Source organism: Athene noctua, chromosome 10 (assembly GCF_965140245.1).
Source record: "Athene noctua chromosome 10, bAthNoc1.hap1.1, whole genome shotgun sequence".
NCBI classification, from domain to species: domain Eukaryota; kingdom Metazoa; phylum Chordata; class Aves; order Strigiformes; family Strigidae; genus Athene; species Athene noctua.
Window position 1 is genome coordinate 13,845,155 of NC_134046.1, and position 21,109 is coordinate 13,866,263.

A 21,109-nucleotide genomic window follows, 5' to 3' on the forward strand; every position below is an offset into this window, starting at 1 on the left:
TTTTTCCTTCTCACTCCTTGCATCTGCTACCGCTCTACGTATTGTAATAAGTGAAATCCTGTGTGCTGCAACGATTGTAAAATCCTGGCAGCAGGGTCACTGCTCGGTATTCGCTGGCGGTGCTTTTTACTGCCCTCTCTGTTGGTGTGTTTCTTCCTTAGATCTTGCGAGATTTTTGAAACTTTCTCCATTTCCACTTGTACAGCGCCCAGTGCAGCCGGGAGCAGGGCTGGTGCAGCTCCTAGGGGCGCCTATGCTGAAATATACCCACACGGGCAAATAAACTGCTAGCCGCCTGCCCTGGAGAGGTGCCAAAGCCTGGGCTGCGCAGGCCGGTGGCTCTGCCGGGCACCGCTCCTGACCCGCGCACGCCCGGCCGCGTCTGCCCCAGCAGTTGCACAGCCTGTCGGCAATACCAGCTGTGCGTAACACGCAGGAAGGCATCGCTCCCCTCCATCGCATGAAACTTGTAGTTTGGCAACCCGGCTGGGGCAACCCGCGCTCATGGAAAGGAACAGCTGATTTGCATGTGGGGCCGGGGCATGACGTCAGCAGGAAGCAGCGGAGTGTGGTCTAACCCTGCCCAGAAACTCTCGCCTGTCTCACTCGGCTCTTCCCACAGCGAGGAGCGACTCGGGCCGGGGGGGCAGGCCGTCAAGGCCAGCCCCTTTGAGAAGGGGAAGTTTTTTGGAGAAAATCAACTCGGCCACAGGCAGAGGGTGGTGGGCGCCGCTGCCTGCTGCAGTGGCCGCTGCCCGCGGCGCGCGCCATGCGTAGCCACTGCTGATGGCCGCGCCGGGGACGAAGGGCTCGGCGGAGAGGGGCTGCGAGGCAATGACCCTGCAGCGGCCGCCCCTGGCCCTGAGAGGGGGCTCCCCCCCGGCTCTGTACATCCACAGCATGCCTGCCTGGGTGCTGGAGGATTTCTGCCAGAAGATGGACTGCCTGAGTGACTACGACTGGATGCGATTCGGTGAGAGCGGGCCGCGGCAGGGACACCCGGAGCGGGGCCACGGTCGAGACGCCGCCATCCCCACGCAGGGCCTCTGGCCGAGCATGTCCTGTAGACAGGGAATTCCCATGCACCAGTCTGTTTTCGGGATCAAGTGAAATCTCTGATTAAGGGGTGGAATTCCAGACTTCCGCGTTCCCTCGGCAGCCAGGCTCCCTCCCCTCGCTCTCCGTTATCTTTTACACTCCCCTCTCTGTTCGTGCTTTATCTTCTGCTACACACTCGCCTATTTTCACAGCATCCATCATATGTGCTTAGATGTTCTTTTTTTTTCTTTGTTCCTTCACTTCACGTATCTTCCTTTATACTTAACTGCCCCCATTTTTCTCAGACTTGGCCATGTCCAGTTAGTAAGTATAGAAAACGTAGTCCCCGAGTTTTTAATTCTTTTTTCTGTATGCCAGTCCAAACAATTCTAACCTGAATCTTTTCTTAGCTGGCCTGTCTTCCTTTTTTTAACATGATTTAATTTCATTCAACTAACTCTGCCTGCTGAGTAAACTCTTACCCCGTTAAACTTGCTGACTTAGGGTGGGACTCATCTCCGCTAACTTCAGCTTCATAAAACAGTGTCTAACGTCCTTCTAAAGCCAGACAGGGTGTGAGCTCGGGAAGCTTTGCTCACACACAGTCCCCCCAGCCCGTGAGCCCTTCTCCTTCCGACTAAGCCGGCAGCACTGTAGCTGTAAGGCTCTCCACGTAGATCATTTTGCCAGAAGTATTTGTAGCATTTACACTGGCAAATTCATTAATAAATTTTTATCAAAAGCATGTGAAATAACAAAAGGGAAAAACTAAAAATTTAGAAAAACTGTTGACTTTAAGGACTTCAGGGACGTAATTGTTGACTTTAAGGATTTCAGCGGGTACCTCCACCAGACCCCCAAGACCACCAATGAGCACGGCTGAGCTTACACAGAATCCCAGGCCGGGGTGACACGGTAACCGCGTGTCACAAACCACTGCTGCAGCACAGCTTGTCCTGCCTTCCCTCCCGCGAGCCCGCGCCCCGAGGAGCCGGGGCTGCCGCCTCCCGTCCCGCAGAGCGCAGCAGGCCGAGGGCCGCCCCGGGCAGGCGCTGTGGGGCGGGGAGCTGTGACATGCCCCCATCCCAAACGCGGGGCAGTGTCAGGCACATGGGGCGTTGCAGGGTTCTCGCCCCTCGCCCTCCTCCAGCCCTTAGGCTGCGGCCGGTGGATTACGTGCTGGTGAGCCAGCCCCGCGGGGCGACCAGCGTGCGTGCGCGTTCGGGAATCGGGACAGGTGATGTAGGGTCAGCTCTGGCACCGTGTCTCCTGCGCTCAGAAATGGCTGCTCTTCACCAACACGTTTATCGGACTGTAAGTAACACCCAGATGATTCAGGTACTATGTGGCTTACTGTAATACTGGTATTTAGTGATACAGACAGGAGTGCAGTCTCACCACTGACTTCTGTTACCTGTTTTGGGAGAATCACACCAGGAACTTAATCTGAATTTACTTTGATACAAAGTATTACAGTGAAGGAAGATTATGGGGAAAATAAGCTGAAAAGTGACTGGTTTCTCTTTTTGGGTCTCTGATATAACAACATTTTTTTTCCCAGAATAGTCAAAGGAATAAAGAATACTGTATTTTAGGAACTGAATTTTCTTCATGTCCACACAGCTAATCTATTGCGATCCTTCCTTTAAAAGTGTGCTAATGAAAAAGTGTGTCTTGCACCTTAGCTTTCCCTGCTTGCGCTCACTTGTTTTTTCTGATTTTTAAACAGAAATATCTGTTGTCTCCCACCAGCCTCCTACGTGATAACTGATCAAACAGAGCTACGGAAGATCAAGTGTATGGAGAAGACAGGGATCAGCATAACAAGAGAGCTCATGTGGTGGTGGGGCGTGCGGCTGGCAACGGTGCAGCAGCTCCTGGACCTCCTGCATGGACTGCAGCTCTACCGAGCGGCTCAGGTCATTCTGGACTGTGAGTAGCTGCCCCTTCCTCCCACAGGGCATCTGTACTGCTTCTCAGAGCACCCAGACCCAATCCAGTGAACCTGTCTTGCTAGCCAAAGAAACTTTTTGCTAGGAATCTTATGCTCAAACTGTAAAATTTCTCCACTGATTCTGATTTTCTACTCTCTCAAATAAAATTTGTGATGGGAAAGGAAGAAGTGACATAGAGAAGGAATCACTGGTCTCTAGTTCATCATCCTGCCTCTGTAGCGGCCACCTTAGATGCTCTGAGAGGTGCCAAAGAGACTGGCTGTGCTCTGAACCAGGGCTGGTACTTTCATGCATCAGGCAGGATTTCAAAACAGAGCTTAATTATGAATGTTTTAATTTTTTCATACACTGTTGTTTCTCCATGAAATTTTGTCCTTATACCCTAATTGTCAAAAACCCACAGAGTAGAAAAACATATAATCAGTTTTGCCCATGTAGCCTGCTTTCCTGCACCGTAAGAGAAAGGTTATGAAAAGGAGAAATGGTTTATGGACTACCTACATTACTATTTATTTATAACACTTCATATTTCCTCTGTTTCTATCATATGTTCTCCAAATTAATCAGCTGTAGTCTTTTCTAATTCTTTGCATGTAGTTCTTCTCATGTATCTCCAGTTTGCTCTATTTCAGATTTATCTTTTTGAAGGTAGGATGATTAGGGTTTGAACTCAAGTGCGCCTAGTTAAGGTAAACCACTGCCTTATAGAAATCACAACACTTGTAAATATAATTTTCCTTTCCACTTTTCTCCATTGACAATTAAATGTTTCAATTGCAGCTGTCCATTTTTGTAAGCCAAATTGTACCTTATTCTGGTTCTACCGCCAAATCTGTTGAACCCCAGACAATACACTGTCTTTCTGAGTTGCCCAAAAAAGTGGAGTGGACCACATTCCCCTTTTCACACATATTCCCACCCAAAATCTACTTTCTGGAAATGAGAGGTTTTTGTGAATTTTGCCAGTTGTCCATTGAGAATTACTAGGAAGAAAAATTACAGGTTTTTGTTATGTGGCCAAAAATGCTTAGAGCAGTACTATCCAGGTGCATGTGGGAAACACTCAGAGCTCATGAGGGCGTACACTTCCCCAGGTGGAAGATGTGCGGGAGTACCATCTGCTCTTCACATCCCTTGAGAGGGAAACTGCCAGCGGCAGGGGTGGGTTTGAGTTCCACCCAGCGGCTGTTGCGACAGAGCAGCCTCCCTCGGCAGCCAGAGGTGCCATCCGCTGCCCAGCAGCAGTTCTCAGGGAAAGTCCAGCCATGCATCACGGGGTTCTTGCCACTTTTGTGCAGCACTGCTGGTCTTCAGTAGTTCCCTGGCACCGGCGTGACTTTTAACCTTCATTTTGGTATGGCAGAAAAAAAAAATCTTTTAACAATAGTATTCTAAATTCTGTTATCTTTTAAAAAAAAAAATAAAAATAAGTACTACAGCACAAGCAGCCTTGGAGCAAATTCTGACTTGGTGCATCAAACACAATCACCACAGACCCTAGTGAGAACGTTGCTCAGCTAATATAACTGATTTTGGCATCACTGACATGCAGCCTTTTGATTCAGCAGATGCACTTTCTGTCTGAATTCAGTCACAGCATTCCACTTAGGAGACCAGAACGATTCCTACTCCTCATTCCTCAGCAAAGCAAACAAAGCTACAGGAAAGCAAACTCAAATCTGTTTTAATTTGTATATTGGTAATCCAGTTGTTCATTTAGTCACAGTGACTGTGACTTTGAAGGTCCAGTTTGAGTGGACAGGATTGAAAACAAAATCATGATTTATTTTTATTTTTTTAAATCTCTACATTGAGTAAGTCTGATCTCGATATCAGCAATGCAAGTAAGCCTAGCTCCCTGATAATTGTATTTTTATGACACTCTGGAGTAGAGGGTGACTTCCATGATGGGATGACACTTTTGCTCTGTACCTGTTCAGTATTTTAACACAGTTGATTCCTACTCCATAAGGAGAGTTTCTGGGTGCTCTTACACAATGTGGTATAACCTACCACACCTTAAACTCTAATTAATTACAGTCCTTGCCTTCTTTCCCTGTCAGAGCGCGTTCTGGGGCCTGCCTTTGTTTATGGCTGCCTTATTTGGGTGTATTCCTTTGCAGAGTTCATTGACTTTTCTGTAATCCTGCTTTATACATTGTGATTTAATAAAAATACTCCTGCATTCTCCTTCTGAGAAACATAAAAACTGATACTGAAAAATTTGAAAAATAGCAGCAACAATTTTCAACATAATTTTTATCTGTCATGGAAAAGGCTGGTTTTGTTCAGTTAGGAATGAGGCCTTTTCCTTCTCACAAGGGTTAATTTTGCCATTTTTACAAAAGCTGAGTTCAGAGACCTTAAAAAAATTACTTGTTCTAACAACTGAGATGCTGCTGCTTTTACTCCAAGGTAGAGGGTTTTCTCTTTTCTTCCAGGCCTTTAAAACATGACCATGAGCAGATTTCAAACTGAGATTAGTTCGGCACATTGCAGTGATGATGGCTCCAAGAGAAGCTTCATGTTTCACAGAGCTGCCCAGAGGATCTCTGATCGTTAGACCTGGTCCTGTGTGCAAAGGCCAGAATACAGGACTGGATCAAATCCTGAGAGGCAGCATCTTAAAGCCTCTGGCAAGATTGCTTACACAAGGACCAAGTGAGATTTCTCTCTCTGATATGTACAATGCAAAGAATCAGGCTTCCAAGCCAGGAGCAGCTTCCAGCAACATTGTCATTAAAAGTAAAGATATGACACAGACAAAAATAATCATCATCACTGCACCGAAACATTCATTATCCTTCTGTTTGTCTGACTGGTTTGCTTTTAAGCGGTATGTAAATACCACTGTAGCTTGTGCAATACACACTCAGCTGCAGCCTCTGGTACAAATGGGGATTACCTGCTTTCTCTTGTGCTTCGGTGATTTACCTTTTTTGGGTTTTTTGAGCTTTCTCAGAAACATTTCTGAGACTTTTTGAACTTCACTTGCCACAAGCTGCAAGAACTGAGGGTTTTCCCCCTGTTAAACCAAATCAACTTCCTCCAGGCTGCAGTACACTGTGATTTCTAAGGAAAAGTTTGGTTTCTAAAAATTGTAGTTGGCTGATGCAGGTATACAGGAGTCTTTATATTGATTTTTGTGGGCTAGGTAGTAAATTGGAAAAGTAAATATTAAGAGATCATGGCAAGAAATGGACATACTCAATTCAGCTCATTAAGACACAGAACTGATGTAATAGATCTAACATACCTTTGTTTCTCTGATTTCCTGTGTGACAGTGGTGAGCGACAATCTTGGGCTGTTCTGTGAAGGGCTTCATAAGGAGTGAGAAATGATTTTGGTTCTGACTCTGACTCTGTAAAGCGTTATGAAGGCTAGATAAAGAGGGCTTAAAAGAGATGGAAGAGACAAATCCTGTGGGGTGATCAATCATCAGTTATGTTTCTGGATGATCAGTGTTCTTTTTTGTCCAGATCAATTCAAAGGCAATAAATTGCAAAACTACAATTAAATGATCATTTAAAAAAACTACTTATACTTGTCTTTTATATTGAAGTCCATAGCAAAACCTCCTATTCATTTAAGTGGCAGAAAGTCTGGATTATTATTTTGCTCTGTCATGCGGAAGTAGTTAATTTTTTCTGGAATAAACTCAATATGTGCATTCCACTGTGTGCACAGTCATAAGCAGAAGTGATTTCTAGCAGGATATTTTTAGGTTTAGATTCTTTACCCTCTATTTCTGCTTTTTTATCTATATCTGAATATGCTTACTCAGGTGATTCCCCTTGGGCAGATATGGAAAATACATTGCTTATTCTGTTGGGCAATTTAGAAAACTAAGTGGTCCTTACATCACTGTAATTTTATTCATTCTGATTTAAAGCAATCAGACACAACACACAGGCAGATGTTTTGCTGGCAGATTACTTCCAGGAGAGTTCTACCTCCCTTAAACAATTTCTTCCTTACTCTAGTCCCACTTCTGAATGTCCATAATAATAATAATTTTTTTCTTATGCCAGTTCTTTTGCTTCAGTGGTGACCTGCCTGATGTGCAGGAAGTTGCAAAATTCATGAAAACCCCTGAAAAATAAATTGAAAGAGGGAAGTGAATCTAATTTGAGAGACTTCTAGGTTAAAGTACAGGAGGGAAAAGCCAACAACTGCAAAATACAGGGACTGTTGGTTTTGACTAAAGGCCTGCAGGCTGTTCAATAGCTATTTTCAAAAACCCATAAAACTGAGGATTTCACAGCGTTCTGACACAGTAGTAAAGAACCATACCTGATTTTTCAGAGTTTTAATTTTAAGACCTAGTTTCATTCAAACCTGCATTCATAGGTGACGTTGAAGAAAGTGGATATACACCCCAGAGGTCAAAGGAAAAAAACTTGCCTGACGTGAACATGCCCACTTCTACCATTACCGCTTTTCATAAACTCCTACTCTTCAGGACGCTCAGTACGCTGAAACTGTCCCCGCTTGTCTTCTCTTACACAGTTGTACTGAATCTTGGTTTGTTACATGTAGTACAGATTATAAATGGAACATACCACTTCCTGCTTGTGTCAGATGCTCCCCTGCTTGCTCTGTACAAAACAAAGAACACAAAGCTATTATCCGATTTCAGATGCAAACAGAGGCCTGTGGCTTTTGATCCCAAGGCCACCACCATGCGTAAGATACAAAACTGAAAAAAACATGACAAAACCCCCTTGTATTAATACTTGTGCTTATGTTCTTTTATATAAAAACAAAACATTAACTGTGATTTTTAAGAAAATGCTAAATGTGTTGCTGATAAAAGGTGCCAGGTAAAGAAAAGTTTAGAACTACAACCAGGAAAATATTGTTAACAGGCAGTAGGAAGTCCTTACATCACTCCTAGTGCACACGGGGCATTTCTAAGCTCCTTTTCAACATTAATGTTAAACGTATTCGTGCTTAAGAATTCAGCTGTTTCTTTAGCCTTTGACAAGAGATTTATAGCAGTATCTTGAATTTTTTTATGTTATGTTTTTTCCATCCTAACTGTAGCCTAATTTAATTTTAATAACTCCCTCTAAGATGTACATATTTTTCAAGTCCCTTTATGCTGAAAGCATCTTTGTACTTCTTTTAACCAGACTTCAAGCTGCTTTTCAGGTGTGATTCTGAGATTTTGCCAAGCTGTATAAAATACAGGATTTTTTAGAGCTGTAGTGATTCAATAATTTGGCCTTTAATTTTTCCTTATATATCAGTAAGTCTTGACCTTTGACCATTTTTGTCTTTTTCCTAGATTGTTTCCAGTTGGGTTTTTTTCTGTTCATAAGTAATAATATGATTCTTTATTGCAAATACTTCTATATAGGAAAGTGTTTTCTGGGAATGGACATGATCATTACACTAAAACCACACAATTGAAAATAGTCCTAAAATATTTAACTGACTAAAACCAATACAATTGTGTCAAACTTCCCATCAGTCTTGTGACAATTAACAAAGAACTAGATGCCTTCTTTAGGCTGGGAGATATTTGTGATATAAGATCATTGGCTGAAGGATGCTACATAGAAAATGTCAAAATAAATATACTATTATGGCTAATTTCATAATGTAAGAGACTATCTTTTGCATAGTCATCACTGGGATGAGTTTGAAGCTATCACTTATTAATTTTCGGTAGTAGATTTCATGAAGATGGTTTGAATTTAAATACCAATAGTATTCCAGTAATTTAACAATAAATTGCTTGAATGTTCCTTTTAATATTCATGTTAATTTACAGTCTGTTTTCCTGATTAGGTTTATTTTCTGATAATTGATTAGAGTCAGACTCTATTTTTCCTGGTAATCTTCTTTTCTTTGTTCTCTTTTGAAGGGACATCAGCCTCTAATATTAGCACCTCTGAAAAAGAAGAGCTGGTAGAGCCACCTAAACAGGAGAATGTATCTTTAACTCCCACAGAAAACAAAAAGAGAGAGAGAGAAAAGGAGATAAGTCTGTTGCCATCACCGGACTCTTCACATCTGGGAGTACCACCAGCAGGCAGTAAGTAAAGCAATAGATTCTGAATTTGCTCTAATGTTGAAATGACCATACAGACAAGACTGCTTCCCATGCACTCTCAGTACAGCGTAATGGATAAATTCTTCTTCAAAATGGTCACATCTGAATATTTGCCTTTCTCCTAGCGCTTGTCTCCTGAGCTGTTTATCGTAACTTTAGCACACAGCCTCCTTTTCCTCCTTCCTACAGCTCTCTTGGCCTGGAGAGATACTGGCTGTGTCTATCCTGCAGCATCTTCAGACGCTTCCCAGGGCTCTGTGGACACCCCGGTCCTGGCTCCATACTCAGACTAGATCAGTGCATACATTTCCTGCCCCTTGTGCCTCTCTCCATGCACAATAAATCTGGGCTGTAGGAGATCCGTGCACGGGTCAGCAGGCCCCTCTGCCTGGGGAAGGGAGGGACCAGCACCACAGGACACACTGAGGAGAGCAGTGGTTGATGGTACGGACATAGGGAGCTCTATGTCCCCGCGCCAGGACAGAGAGACCTGCGTAGTCATCTTGCAAAGAGCAACCAGGAAAATAGCTCGCTATCTTCATAGAGTATTCCACATCTTGAGAGCTTGTCACAGGTTATCCCTGGTTAGGAAATTCAACAAAATACTCCAGACCTTCATAATTAGTCCCAGGCTGCAGTATTATAAATATAAGGTATATTTTCAATGCTGTTATTTCAATTTCAGGTGCTGTTTCAGAAGGAGCCTTGTACTCACTGCCTTTTCCACCACCTCCCCCTAGAGACCTTCTGAAATCCTTACAGTCAAATCCTCCTGTCTCATCAAGTGTGAAGGTAAATTCCTTCGGTACTCATTGATTATAACAATGAAAATCATCTTTATGACATTCTGTGTTTTTTCAATTAAAGTTTATCCCTCTACTTGTATAAAATACAAATCTAGTGAAAAAGTTTGGACCGAATATAATACTAATGCTTTCATTAGATTACTCACAGTTTACATCACTTTTTTTTGCCAGCAAAGGACCAGTGAGAGAAAAAATTAACAATGTTGCTTACTGCATAGCTCAGCATGGGTAACATCCCCACAAATAGCAAATAGGACTTAACATTTCTAGTGTGATCATAGGACAGTGCAATATATACCACTGGCCAGTCAGAATGGCGTACTTGTTTTAGTTTAATTTTATGTTTAAAATGTGGTTTCAGCTCAAAACTGGACTAGTATCAAATTTAAGTCAGGTTGCCCAGAGCCTTGTGTAGCTGACAATTGAAAATCTCCAGGGATGGAGGTTCTGTCACCTCTCTGAGCCCCCATTCCAGTGCTTAACCATTTCACTGTGAAAAGTTCTTCTCATGTTCCTAATGATTTCAGCACCCAGTCTCCAGTTCCTTCCTCCCTGTAGCAATCTTGTCTTTAAGACAGTCTAGCTAGACCTGTCCTGTGGGTTCGCAGGCTGTTTACCAGATCAGTGTGCACACTCTGATCCTATCATGGTTCTGCCTTGGCCTGTTTTCTTTGGCTTATTTTGTTCAAGGTTTTTAAAGAAGATTGTGTTTCAAGAGTACCAGCCAGAAGAGAAGATGGTTACAAAGAATGCAGCAGTTTCAGAATTTCTTGAGAGGGAGTTAATGTTTTGTTTTCTCAAGTCTGGAGCATCTTAATGTTGTGAAAGCTGTGTGATTAGGCTACAGTGGAACTGTAGTAACACTTGGCATTAGGACTTGCCACACTGGAAGCAACGAATTATTGTGCAGCTGAGGCCTGGTGCTCCAGAAGTAGCTGTGAAGTTCCTGCCAGAACATAAATACATTATGAGGGCCCCTGCTTTCTCTTATAACTGTTTCTTCATATATGCCCCAGGCATAAAAATTAATATTATTTGTAACTTAAACTAACATCACTTCAGATAAAAAATATATGGACTTCTAAACAAAACTCTGTTTTCTGGGAAAGGTGGAAATGCAAATTGGTAACTGTTTTCGTTTCTACTATGCAAAATTTTTACATCAGCAAAGAACATCAAGAGAGGTGTTACAAAGGGAAACCCTAATGAGGGATTGCACAGTGCCTTTTACGGTTTCTTTCAATAGTCACAGTGATTGCTTAAATCATGGAAAAAAAATATAATACCCGAGAGAAGGAAAAAGCATATGAATTTTCATGAGATAAACTTATATTTCTTCTACAAATATGTAGCCTTGCAGCTCTTCTACTCCTCAGCAGGAGACAATGACTGACCTCCCCAGCGAGAGCCTTTTGTGGACCCAGAGGGAAGTTACCAATGCCACCAACGGTTTCAATGACAAGAGCAGAATCTGTGAAGGTATTTTTGCGGATGTCTACAAAGGTCAGAGAAACAACGTAGTGTATGTCATCAAAAGACTGAAAGAGGCAAGTACTTCACATTTTCTTTTCCTTCGAAGGGGGAATGTTATTAGTATCTCTAGAACATTAGGAGTTCTTGTTTAATATTGTATGGGCAGGGAAACAGAATGACTACACGTGAGGAGAGGTAAACAGGAAATAATGTAAAGTAAGTAAATCTAGATTCAGCAAACATATATGAGACTGTCCTCAGGTGGGTGGTTTCATTAACACTGTCCATGGGAGAAGCCTGCAGTCTAGCTACCTGCATTGATGACTGGATCAGAGGTGTCTTTACGCTGTTTCTTGTTCTAGTTTCCAATTAATTGCTGCCTTTGACACAAAGTTGCCATCAGCAATACTTGCCTATTTTCTAAAGTATACTTATATATTATCATCTAGAGACTAAAAGATCTGTACAAATGCAACACCTTCACAATTACTACTGACCTTCTGTTGCGTGTTTTCATCTTTCAGACAGAATGCACAAACCCAAATTCCACCCAAAGATTCTTTCATACAGAAGTACAGATTTGCTTTCGGTAAGCGGTGCCTTTCAAATGCAGTCTGTGCGCATCCTGCACGCCGCCCGTTGCCTGTGTGTTTAGTTTGGGACTGATGTGTCCATCTCCCAGGCACCGTGCCGTTCTGGGGACAGTGGGTTTAGGCACAGCTGGTGTGGGTGCCCTGGGGAGCAGCGTGCCTCCTGGCAATGCTGTGAGTTCCCGCTGAGCAAACCTCTGTTTCCCTCCTTGCTGCTTCCCTTGGAGCTCTGTATCCCTCCTTGCTGCTTCCCACTGGGCTGCGCTGTAACGGTCTCTCCTTGCTGCTAGGTCAGGCAGCCTTCTGCCATCCTGCTCAGGGCCATTCCATGCTTCCAGCTGCAGGACACAATTCCCAGCTGCCTTCAATTTAGGAATTTATTTCAGTTCGGGAATGTATTTTTCTGGGTTGCTCTTATTTTATTTGCAAATCTTTGCTCATCTGTGCCTGCAGGTGTTGTCACATCAACATTTTGCAGCTGCTGGGTTTCTCAGTAGAAACTGGAATGCACTGTCTGATATATCCATACCTGCCTAATGGATCACTACAAAACAAACTTCAGTGTCAAGTAAGCAAATAATCTGCGTCTGTTATCAGATCTGTGGTTACAAGTCCTGTCCTGTTATTGTATAAAAAGCAGTCACGTTGCTTTGAATTATGAGAAACAGGAAAAAAAAAAAAAAAAGTGCCCAAATATCTTGACTGCAAGTACTGCAGATGCAGTAGTACTGGAAGGCTGCAGCTCTTCTCCAGTTCTTCTACTGCAAAGTAAATCAGGTCAACGGGAAGTTTCTGCTGTGCAGCCTTTAGATTTTTTAAGGTAGTAAAGAATCTGCATTGCACGGTGGAAAACACCATTTTTTTCCTCACTTCCTTGCAGGATGATCCTGCTCCACTGACCTGGGAGATGCGAATTAGCATTTCTATAGGACTCATCCGAGCTGTACAGTATTTACATAATTTTGGAATTCTTCACGGGAATATCAAAAGGTGAGGAGTTTGGCATATCAGCACTCCTTTGTCACCTGTTAATTCCAGGATTTCTTTAACAATAACAGCTGAAAGCTCATGAAATTTTGAAAACCATTTGCAGTATCTTTCTGCTGTCTCTTGTTCTGTAGGATGTTTACCATTTTACATTTAATCCATCTCTCTTTGCTGAATGATAGCACTACATTCTTTTGAAGTAATTTTTGGAGTGATTTTTCTTCCCCCTCCCCCTGTCTACCATTCTTTATCCTTTCATTCATACACGGCAGGCCAAATGCTGGAAACTTTAAAAGCGTAAAACTGTAATTCATTACCACAAGTTAAAATAATTACTTGATCAATATTGTTATTTGTCTGTCTTTATTACAGCTCAAATGTCTTGTTGGATGAAAACTTTACACCAAAGCTTGGACATTCAGGTCTGCGATTATATTCTGTTGATAAAAAATCAGAATATGCTGTGATGAAAACCAAAGTCCTACAAGCTTCCCTTACTTATCTGCCAGAGGATTTTATCAGACATGGGCAGTTAACAGAAAAAGTTGATATATTCAGCTGTGGTGTGGTACGTTGCCTTTTTCCTACGTTCTGTTGCATTCTTTGGTGCTTCTAGACAGGAAATTGCATATAAGAGCATGTGCCTCATAGAGTGGTTTTGCCAGCAATTTCTTATCATAGTTGCCGACTATATTGTGTGTTGAAATCCTGGTTTTAATTATGTTCGCACTCCAAATATATTTCAGTTGGTGGAAAAGTGAGGTGAATCTTTTGAACAACAGAAACAAAATTTTTACTTACGGGAAAAAAAAATTATTACTGCTGATCATTTAAAAAAAAAAAAAAAAAAGAATAGCAGAAACACTACAGTTAGGTTCTCAAAGTTCTTGCAGATTTACCCCATGAAGTGCTACAAACATTATTTGTTAATTTGGAATTTCAACTAAAACAACTGATTGTCTGTGATGTCACCTGTCTCCAGGTGTTTCCATTTAAATAGGAAGTCTCTATATTTAGAATTACTTTCTTCTCTTCCTTTGTTTCAACAATATTTATTGTATCTAACTATAAAATTTGGACTTGGCTCTGGAGGTAGATCTGTAGTGTCATGAAGATTGCCCAGATCTGGCACTGTTAAGCCATCTGAAGTAAAAACCTAATTTCAAAGTGCCCTGGCAGTTTAACATTTCTTTATTTACAAAACTTAATTTTTTTAAATAGAATTAATGCTGAACAAATTGTTTTATCTAAATACACTTTCTAGGTCTTAGCAGAGATACTGACAGGGATTAAGGCACTGGATGAAGGAAGACACCCCATTTATCTGGTAAGAAAAAGCAGGGATAACGAATACCAACATGAGTGAATGGGGTTACTATCATAAAATGACTTGTAATTTTATATAAATACAGTTTGTTATTTGCAGTCTACTGTACAGACCCTGAAGAAGGGATGTTTAGAAGCCATATCCTGGTTCTATTACCACCAGTAGCCTACTTGCCTTTAGACAGAAGCAGAATATACATTCCCATTTCACATACCACACTCAGGAGTGCTGGCCCAATTATATTAGGAGATACTCCAGAATAATTGGTGTTTAAATATATGCTGATTTAAAATAGAAGGCTTTGTGCTGAAATGCTGCTACATGTTTTTTATGGGTCAGAAAGAGGTGTTATGAGCCAAACTGAACGGGGAAACCTGGGTAGGCAGTAACTGCAGCTGCTCATCATCATGTTCATCAGGCATTTATGTATTGCACTGGTGTCTGAAATTTATATCCTGGCCAATTTGCCCAAGCTGTGATTAGAACTACACAGAGGTTTTTCAGAAGCAACCAGAACTGGCCAGGCTCATTAACACCATCTCCATGAAAAATGACTCCACCTGTATTCCTCTATGGGATATGCCCCTGATTTGCCACCTTGTTAAAGCCTTTGAGGGGAAAGTGATAGTATTCCTACTTACTATTTCCAAGCAATTCAGCAGTGTTCAAATGGGTTCAGAAAATAAAGGATCGTAGGTTTCTGATTTCTTTAACAAATGTTTGAAAAGCCCTGTGCAAGAATGCTGCTGTGTACAGTGTTAGTTGTTTTTCATTCATATAAATAGGCCTGAGCCTAGAAGAGCTGGGTCTGCTGTAGTGAATTTGGCATTAGACACATGCAGAGAAAACCTTTGGCCTTTTCTCTCCTGTGAAAACAAACATTTCTGTCACTTGCATGAATGGAGATTCTTAAAGCTTTGTGGTCTGTAAACCAGCCTTTAAGGAGCAATAATAACAAATCTATGACAGGACTCATATTCTCAGTGATTCAGATAGAAATAAATGTTTGTGCTAATTTTGCCTTTACTAACATATCTTTTTCCTTTGAACAGAAAGATATGATTTCTGATGAAATGCAAATAGCAAAAGAAAGTTCACACTCCAAAGTAAAAAACTTTGAAAAGGTAGCTGCCAAGGAAATATGCTGTAAATATCTAGACAGGAAGGCTGGACACTTGCTGGAAGAGGTTGCTGTTGATTTTGCCTTGGCCATCTGCCTTTGTCTGAGAAAGAAGAATTCTAACATAGCAGAGGTAATATTTTAAATACATGACCAAGATTCTAGTCTTATTGACAGCAAGGTCTAAAGCTACAACATTCATGCCTTACTTATTTTTGAGTGTTGGCATAGGAGAATATTTGTAAGCAGGGACATGGGAATTATTTTGCATTCACAGATTTTGTTGTTAAAAACAGGTGCTTGAAATTATGGAAATGGCTGGAAAAAAATTGAAAGAGCATTACATCTGTGGAGGCAGCACTTCTGGATTCTCCATGAACACTCCAGAAGAAACTGATGATGAGACCACTAGTCTCAGCGTGGACGTGCCTTCTGCCGGGGAGACGAAGGAGGCCGGCGCGCAGCCAGCGGTCCCGACGGATGCCAGCCCACACACACCTTTAACAGGAGCTGCCTCGCCTGACATCTACTGCGGACACGTGTCGAGGGTCCCTTGTGAATCAGATGAATCCAGTAGTTTTATATGGAATCCTTCAGAAAAATCTGAAGATGAGCTTTCTAGCAACAGCTGTAACAATTCAGAAAACATGGCAGCCTCTGATTACAGCATCAAGCAGGAAAAACCTGCAAATGGCCTCCAGGAAAGAAATGCAGTGTGCAGCAGAAGTGATGGTGTCTTGGAAGCAGCGTCTACTGCACAGAGCACCTTTCAGGAAAAAAATGCAGACCTTGAGTCTTCTTGTTCTTCACAAGGTAAACCTAGATAAATCTGAAGGGTGCATGCTGAATGTGCAAACACAGATGATCTTCAAGCTGTTTTGGCAAAACTGCCCGTGCTCCTGCTGTGATAACCAGTCTTTGTAAAAGTGCTCTAGTGTTCTGATAGTAGAGACAGAATATTTTCTTCTCCAGAACTGCTTAGGTTCTTCTTCCTACTTCTAAACACAATTCAATCAATCTTTTCTTCTTGGTTATGATTTTACTAATAAATCTACAAAATGTTCTCAGGTTTTCTATCAGATTTTTTCCTAAGACAGTTTTGGGGTTGTTTTTTAAATTTAAAATTAGTGTTTATTCCTTAGACAATAGATGCTTTTTTTTCTCAGTATTTGGGCTTTTTTGTTTTTCAGCATCAGCCAGAGAGACATCTTGGAAAATAAAGATAAATGATCAAAAAAAGAAGCTCATGGAAAGAATTTTGCTCTATGAAGAAGACAAGTTAAACAGCTCTGAACTCTTCGAATCATAAATTGGATGGCTTTACTAGCAGTGGCCAGCTCAGAAGAAATAAGGACTGTCTCTTCATTAAAGATGGTAAAAGTGTACCTTTCATGTAAGGTTAAGTAGCAGATTTGGATCAGAAGCATTAGTCCTGACTGAAGAAAATAAAAGTGATTAGCCTGAGAAGAAACAGAGGATATCTGTTCTAAAGCAGATGAAAGCAGAATGCTACTCTGTAAACAGAAATGCCTTCCCCCTTTTCATCTGCAATGTGAAAAGATATGGCAAACACAGACAATTGCCAGAATAATTTATGATCTTTTTGCAGTGTATTTCAGAAAGCATCTACAATGAATGTATGTCTTATTAAAAAACCACAGTTACAGGGCAAGCACTGATCAGCAATTAGTTAGCAATACCCTTCACTGTTATCCCCCTGTGCACAAGCAGGCAGCTACCTTCAGAGAGATTGGAGCAGGTTTCAGTTTTCAAACGAATCTCTCCTATTCCGTACAATCTTAGTCCACATTCTCAGAAACACTGCATTAACGCAGAGGGGAATTTTTATGCAAGTTCTCAGATGTATTGTACATATCTCATTCTCAATTTGAACTGCACTGAGCAGAGTTGTCGGTAAAGAATTTAAGCTGTGTTAATCTACTCTATGAGCTGCTCTACTACATATATACAGAGGACACCATTTGAAGTCTGACCTTTAAGCTTCACTTCAGGAGCTCTGAGACAGTGTTTAATACTTCATAAGAGTATTTTTGGAAATTATTTTTTTCTTAGTGTCCTTTACATGTTGTTAAGGTTTCTCATTGTGTTTCACATGGTAACTGTTGTATATTTTCGATTAGGGACAAGATTTTAATTTAATATATCTTTTAATTTTGTTATAGGTGACTTGAAATGTGATTTGTTATATTTATTTAGCAATGGGTTAAAGAATCAGTGAAAGATGAGCTAGTAAGTGGATCTGTTCGTGGTGCCACACACTTGCCATGTTCTCAGAGAGGAATCATTTTGTGTCTCTTGGCTTACCCCAGCGTTAGCAGCCTTGCGGTCACCCTTGGTGATCACGCTTAAACGAAAACCAGTAGGAACTGATGTGCCGTCATATTTATTATCAAGTGAAAGTGCCCTTAAGAAAGTGCCACTTTTATAGGTATGGCTATTTATTATTTGTAATAGTGTTAGCATATTCCACTCTTGGGCAGTCTAAGGAAATACTGGTTTGTTGCAAACAAAAAGAACTATTGGAACATGCAGCTCAGCTTGTGGACAGGTGACTGCTGCCTCCTGAGCATAGGTAATAGGGCCTGACAAACAGAAATGGCTAAAATTCACCGTGGAGTTCAGGGAATACTTTTTAAAAATCTGAATTTATATGTAATTCTTTTCATTGGAATTGTTAATAATATAGTTCTCCTAGCTCTACACAAAGGTCTCTGAGTAAGGGCTCACATCTGTATTTGTACAGTACCTAGTTCATTGTAGGTACTATTACGAGCAAGTAAAAGTATTATAACTAAAGACCTGAGTATTAGAATCATCTACACATTCATCAGATTGATTTCTACACTAAAACCTGCTAAAATTCCTTAATTATAAGTGCCTTGGATACTGTCTATATATTTGCCAGTGTCCGTTTTTTTTTATTTTATCAGAGTCAAACCAAAAAAGCATTGGTACTGACATAAGAAACATAGAATATGTTCAGATTGGTCAATAACTGCTTAATTCTGTGTAAGGTTTAATTGAGAAACATCATGGTGCTGAAAATCTAATATTCGTTGGTTTTCATGGATATATTTTTGGAGGTCCATAGTAAATACTTGGGTCTCCCCCAGGAAGAAATGCACAGCTACACCCCAGAGCTGAATGGAAAACCTAAGTTTTTTAAAATAAGAAACGTAATTTAGACGCAGTTCTGTTTCACAAAAATGCTTTAAAGGTTTTGTTTTCCTGTAGTCACAAAATGAAATTGTTATTCTTTGCCATGTTCCATGTTATTTTCAAAATATTCTGAGGTGATATACATGGTCCTGTAGAGTTATGTGAGTATATAATGTAACATATACGATACTGTGGAGTCTTACAATACTCGGGTACATAACTTTGCTAGTCAGTATAATGTGTGTTTTAATCTCAATTTGGCATTTTATACATTACTATTTACTAATACCTTTGTGAATAAAAAAAAGGGAAAAAATCCTTTCTTTATAGCCTGCTTTTTCATCATTTATGGCACAGAAAAATGTGTCTCAATCACCCTATTCAGGTAAATTTGTGTTTATAGGGAAGAAGCTCAAGGTCTCTTTCGTAACCTAATCGTTAGTAATTATCAGTACAAACAAGTTTATTCAGCATTCATTCACTGTTAAATAGCTGATTTTTTTCCTTTGGGGTGTCCCTTGAGAATTTCACTCTAAAATCAATACTTACAAGGATTACTGAGATGCAACAGACTTCTATTGTTGTTTAGATGCACAACCTATAGTATCCTTTATCCTTAAAATAGTGTAGCTTTGTCAAAAATTAAGGACAACTCTGCTTTTTTTTTTTTTTTTTTTTTTATCCATGAACTCTAGAATAAGGGCACAGAATATAATTCCTTTTTTTAAATATAGTTGTTATAGAACTGTGCAAGTAAAACTAATTTGGAGATTAGCACCTCCCAAAGGTGCTGTTAAAACCTAGAGGCTGAACATCATCTTATATTGTTGATTAATAGTAAGACTTATCAATTCATTGACACATTCTATTTTTTCTCGTATGTTTAATTTTAATCATGTGAATAAATACAAACACGGAAGCATCATGTCTAGCAGCAAAACCAGGAAGGCATTTCAATATGTAGAGTGTGAAGAAAGCTGCATTGCCATTTTCCAGGTTACTCTTTGCTAGGTTACAAACTAGCAAATTTTTCTGTAACCATTGACTGTATCTTATGTATCCTTTGAACTAGAACTTTTTTTTTATTTAAAAAATGAAGTGTCTGTGCTGTGAAATACACAGCTTCCAACACGTGCTAAGGTTTGGGGGGGTTTCCAGGCAACGGTAAAATAGATGCATTTCCTAACGTTTGATGAATTGTATTTCTTGGTGCTATTTCTTAGACAGTTGCTGTTGTTTGTTAAAGTAAACGGTAAATTTTCCTAAACTGAAAGACTGGACTACACCTTCGAGCATTCCAGTAAAGGGAGTGTACAAGGACAATCCAGTGATCCATGACATCAATTTATACACATTATCATTAAGTAGAATCTTTTTGTGTTTACAACTCGAACCTGCAGTTGAAAGAATCAAATAAGTATTTCAAGATATGATTGCTACAGGAGAAAATTATCATTCAGAGAAAACAACTACAGTATTTTCTATGCAATTCTGTCGACTCTTTCGAAAACCTTAAGGTATTCGTAGTGTTTTTCTTATGTATTTGCCCAGGAGTAAGTAACCCTACTCCCCAGCTGGGCGAGGGGCTCATCAGACAGGGAAAAGGAGCTGCTGAGCCCCACAGAAAAATCGGTGTTTGCATTTGTGGGAAGATGCGTTTGACAGGCTGGGAAAGGAGAAAAGCAAGTAGAAGACAAAGCGGCAAGGCTGCGTGCGCGTCAGCAGTAACAGCTCTCACTGGTGACATAGGCCGCCCTGCACACAATCGAACGTGTAGTTCGAATGTCGTGTGGTGTTCTGCGCAACGCCCTTCCCAAACCGATGCCCTTTTCAGCTGTAGTAACTCACACAGTACAGCCCGCGGGGCTCCTGCAGCATTCCCAAGTGATACAAACATCTTTTTCTCTCTTGTTGCCTCCTTTAATTACGTAAAGCTGTCCCGCTGAGCGGAGCGTGCTACAAAAGCCCTCAGGAGAGCCCAGTTCCTTCCCCAAGCGCCTCCTCTGCGCTTCCCGCCCCGCGGCAGAGGCTGGAGGCCGCGCCCGCACAGCTGCGGGCCCAGCCCTGAGCCCGGGCTCCCCGGCGTGCTTCTGCCCGTCCCGCGGCCGCGGGCCCCAGGGCTGAGAGGAGCGCACGGCGGAGCTCTCTTCCCGCCCTCCCCGCGGCGCCCAGCACAGCCAATCGACATCAGCGGCGGCCGGGGACCGTCCAATCAGCGCCAGGAAGGGCTGCCCCCCTCCAAGGTCCCGCCTTCGGGGCGGGGCACCCTTCCCGCCCTTCCCGGGATGCCCCGCACAGCCAATCGGCGCGAGCGGCGGCTGAGGGCAGTCCAATCGGCGCCAGGACTGGCCCCAAGGTCCCGCCTTCAGGGGCGGGGCTGCGCCCTGAGGGGCAGCCTCCGCGCTCGCCCCTGAGGTGCCGTGGACCGGGCTTGGTCCCGACGCCCTGGGCGGGCCGGCGGCGTGAGGGGCGCGGGGGCGCGGCTCCCCGCAGGGCTCCCCGCAGGGCTCCCCGCAGGGCTCCCCGCAGGGCTCCCCGCAGGGCTCCCCGCAGCGCTCCCCGCAGCAGCAA

The 21,109-nt window shown here is 41.9% G+C and overlaps 1 protein-coding gene across 3 annotated transcripts; it reads left to right on the forward strand.

Annotated features, from left to right (window-relative positions):
* Positions 1-590: 590 nt before the first annotated feature.
* On the forward strand, positions 591-18,680 carry IRAK2 (interleukin 1 receptor associated kinase 2). Of its 3 annotated transcripts, none has more exons than XM_074914548.1 (13): positions 591-973; positions 2,791-2,970; positions 8,867-9,037; positions 9,741-9,847; positions 11,214-11,412; positions 11,863-11,923; positions 12,378-12,492; positions 12,805-12,914; positions 13,284-13,479; positions 14,176-14,238; positions 15,291-15,491; positions 15,655-16,171; positions 16,549-18,680. In XM_074914548.1, the coding sequence occupies exons 1-13, from the start codon at positions 787-789 to the stop codon at positions 16,665-16,667; spliced, it is 2,226 nt and encodes a 741-aa protein (XP_074770649.1). In that variant the 5' UTR covers positions 591-786; the 3' UTR covers positions 16,668-18,680. The 3 variants fall into 3 exon arrangements, with proteins under 3 accessions (XP_074770649.1, XP_074770651.1, XP_074770652.1); XM_074914550.1 differs by having other exon boundaries at positions 11,214-11,408; positions 11,859-11,923; XM_074914551.1 differs by having other exon boundaries at positions 879-973; positions 2,768-2,970.
* The last annotated feature ends 2,429 nt before the right edge of the window (positions 18,681-21,109 follow it).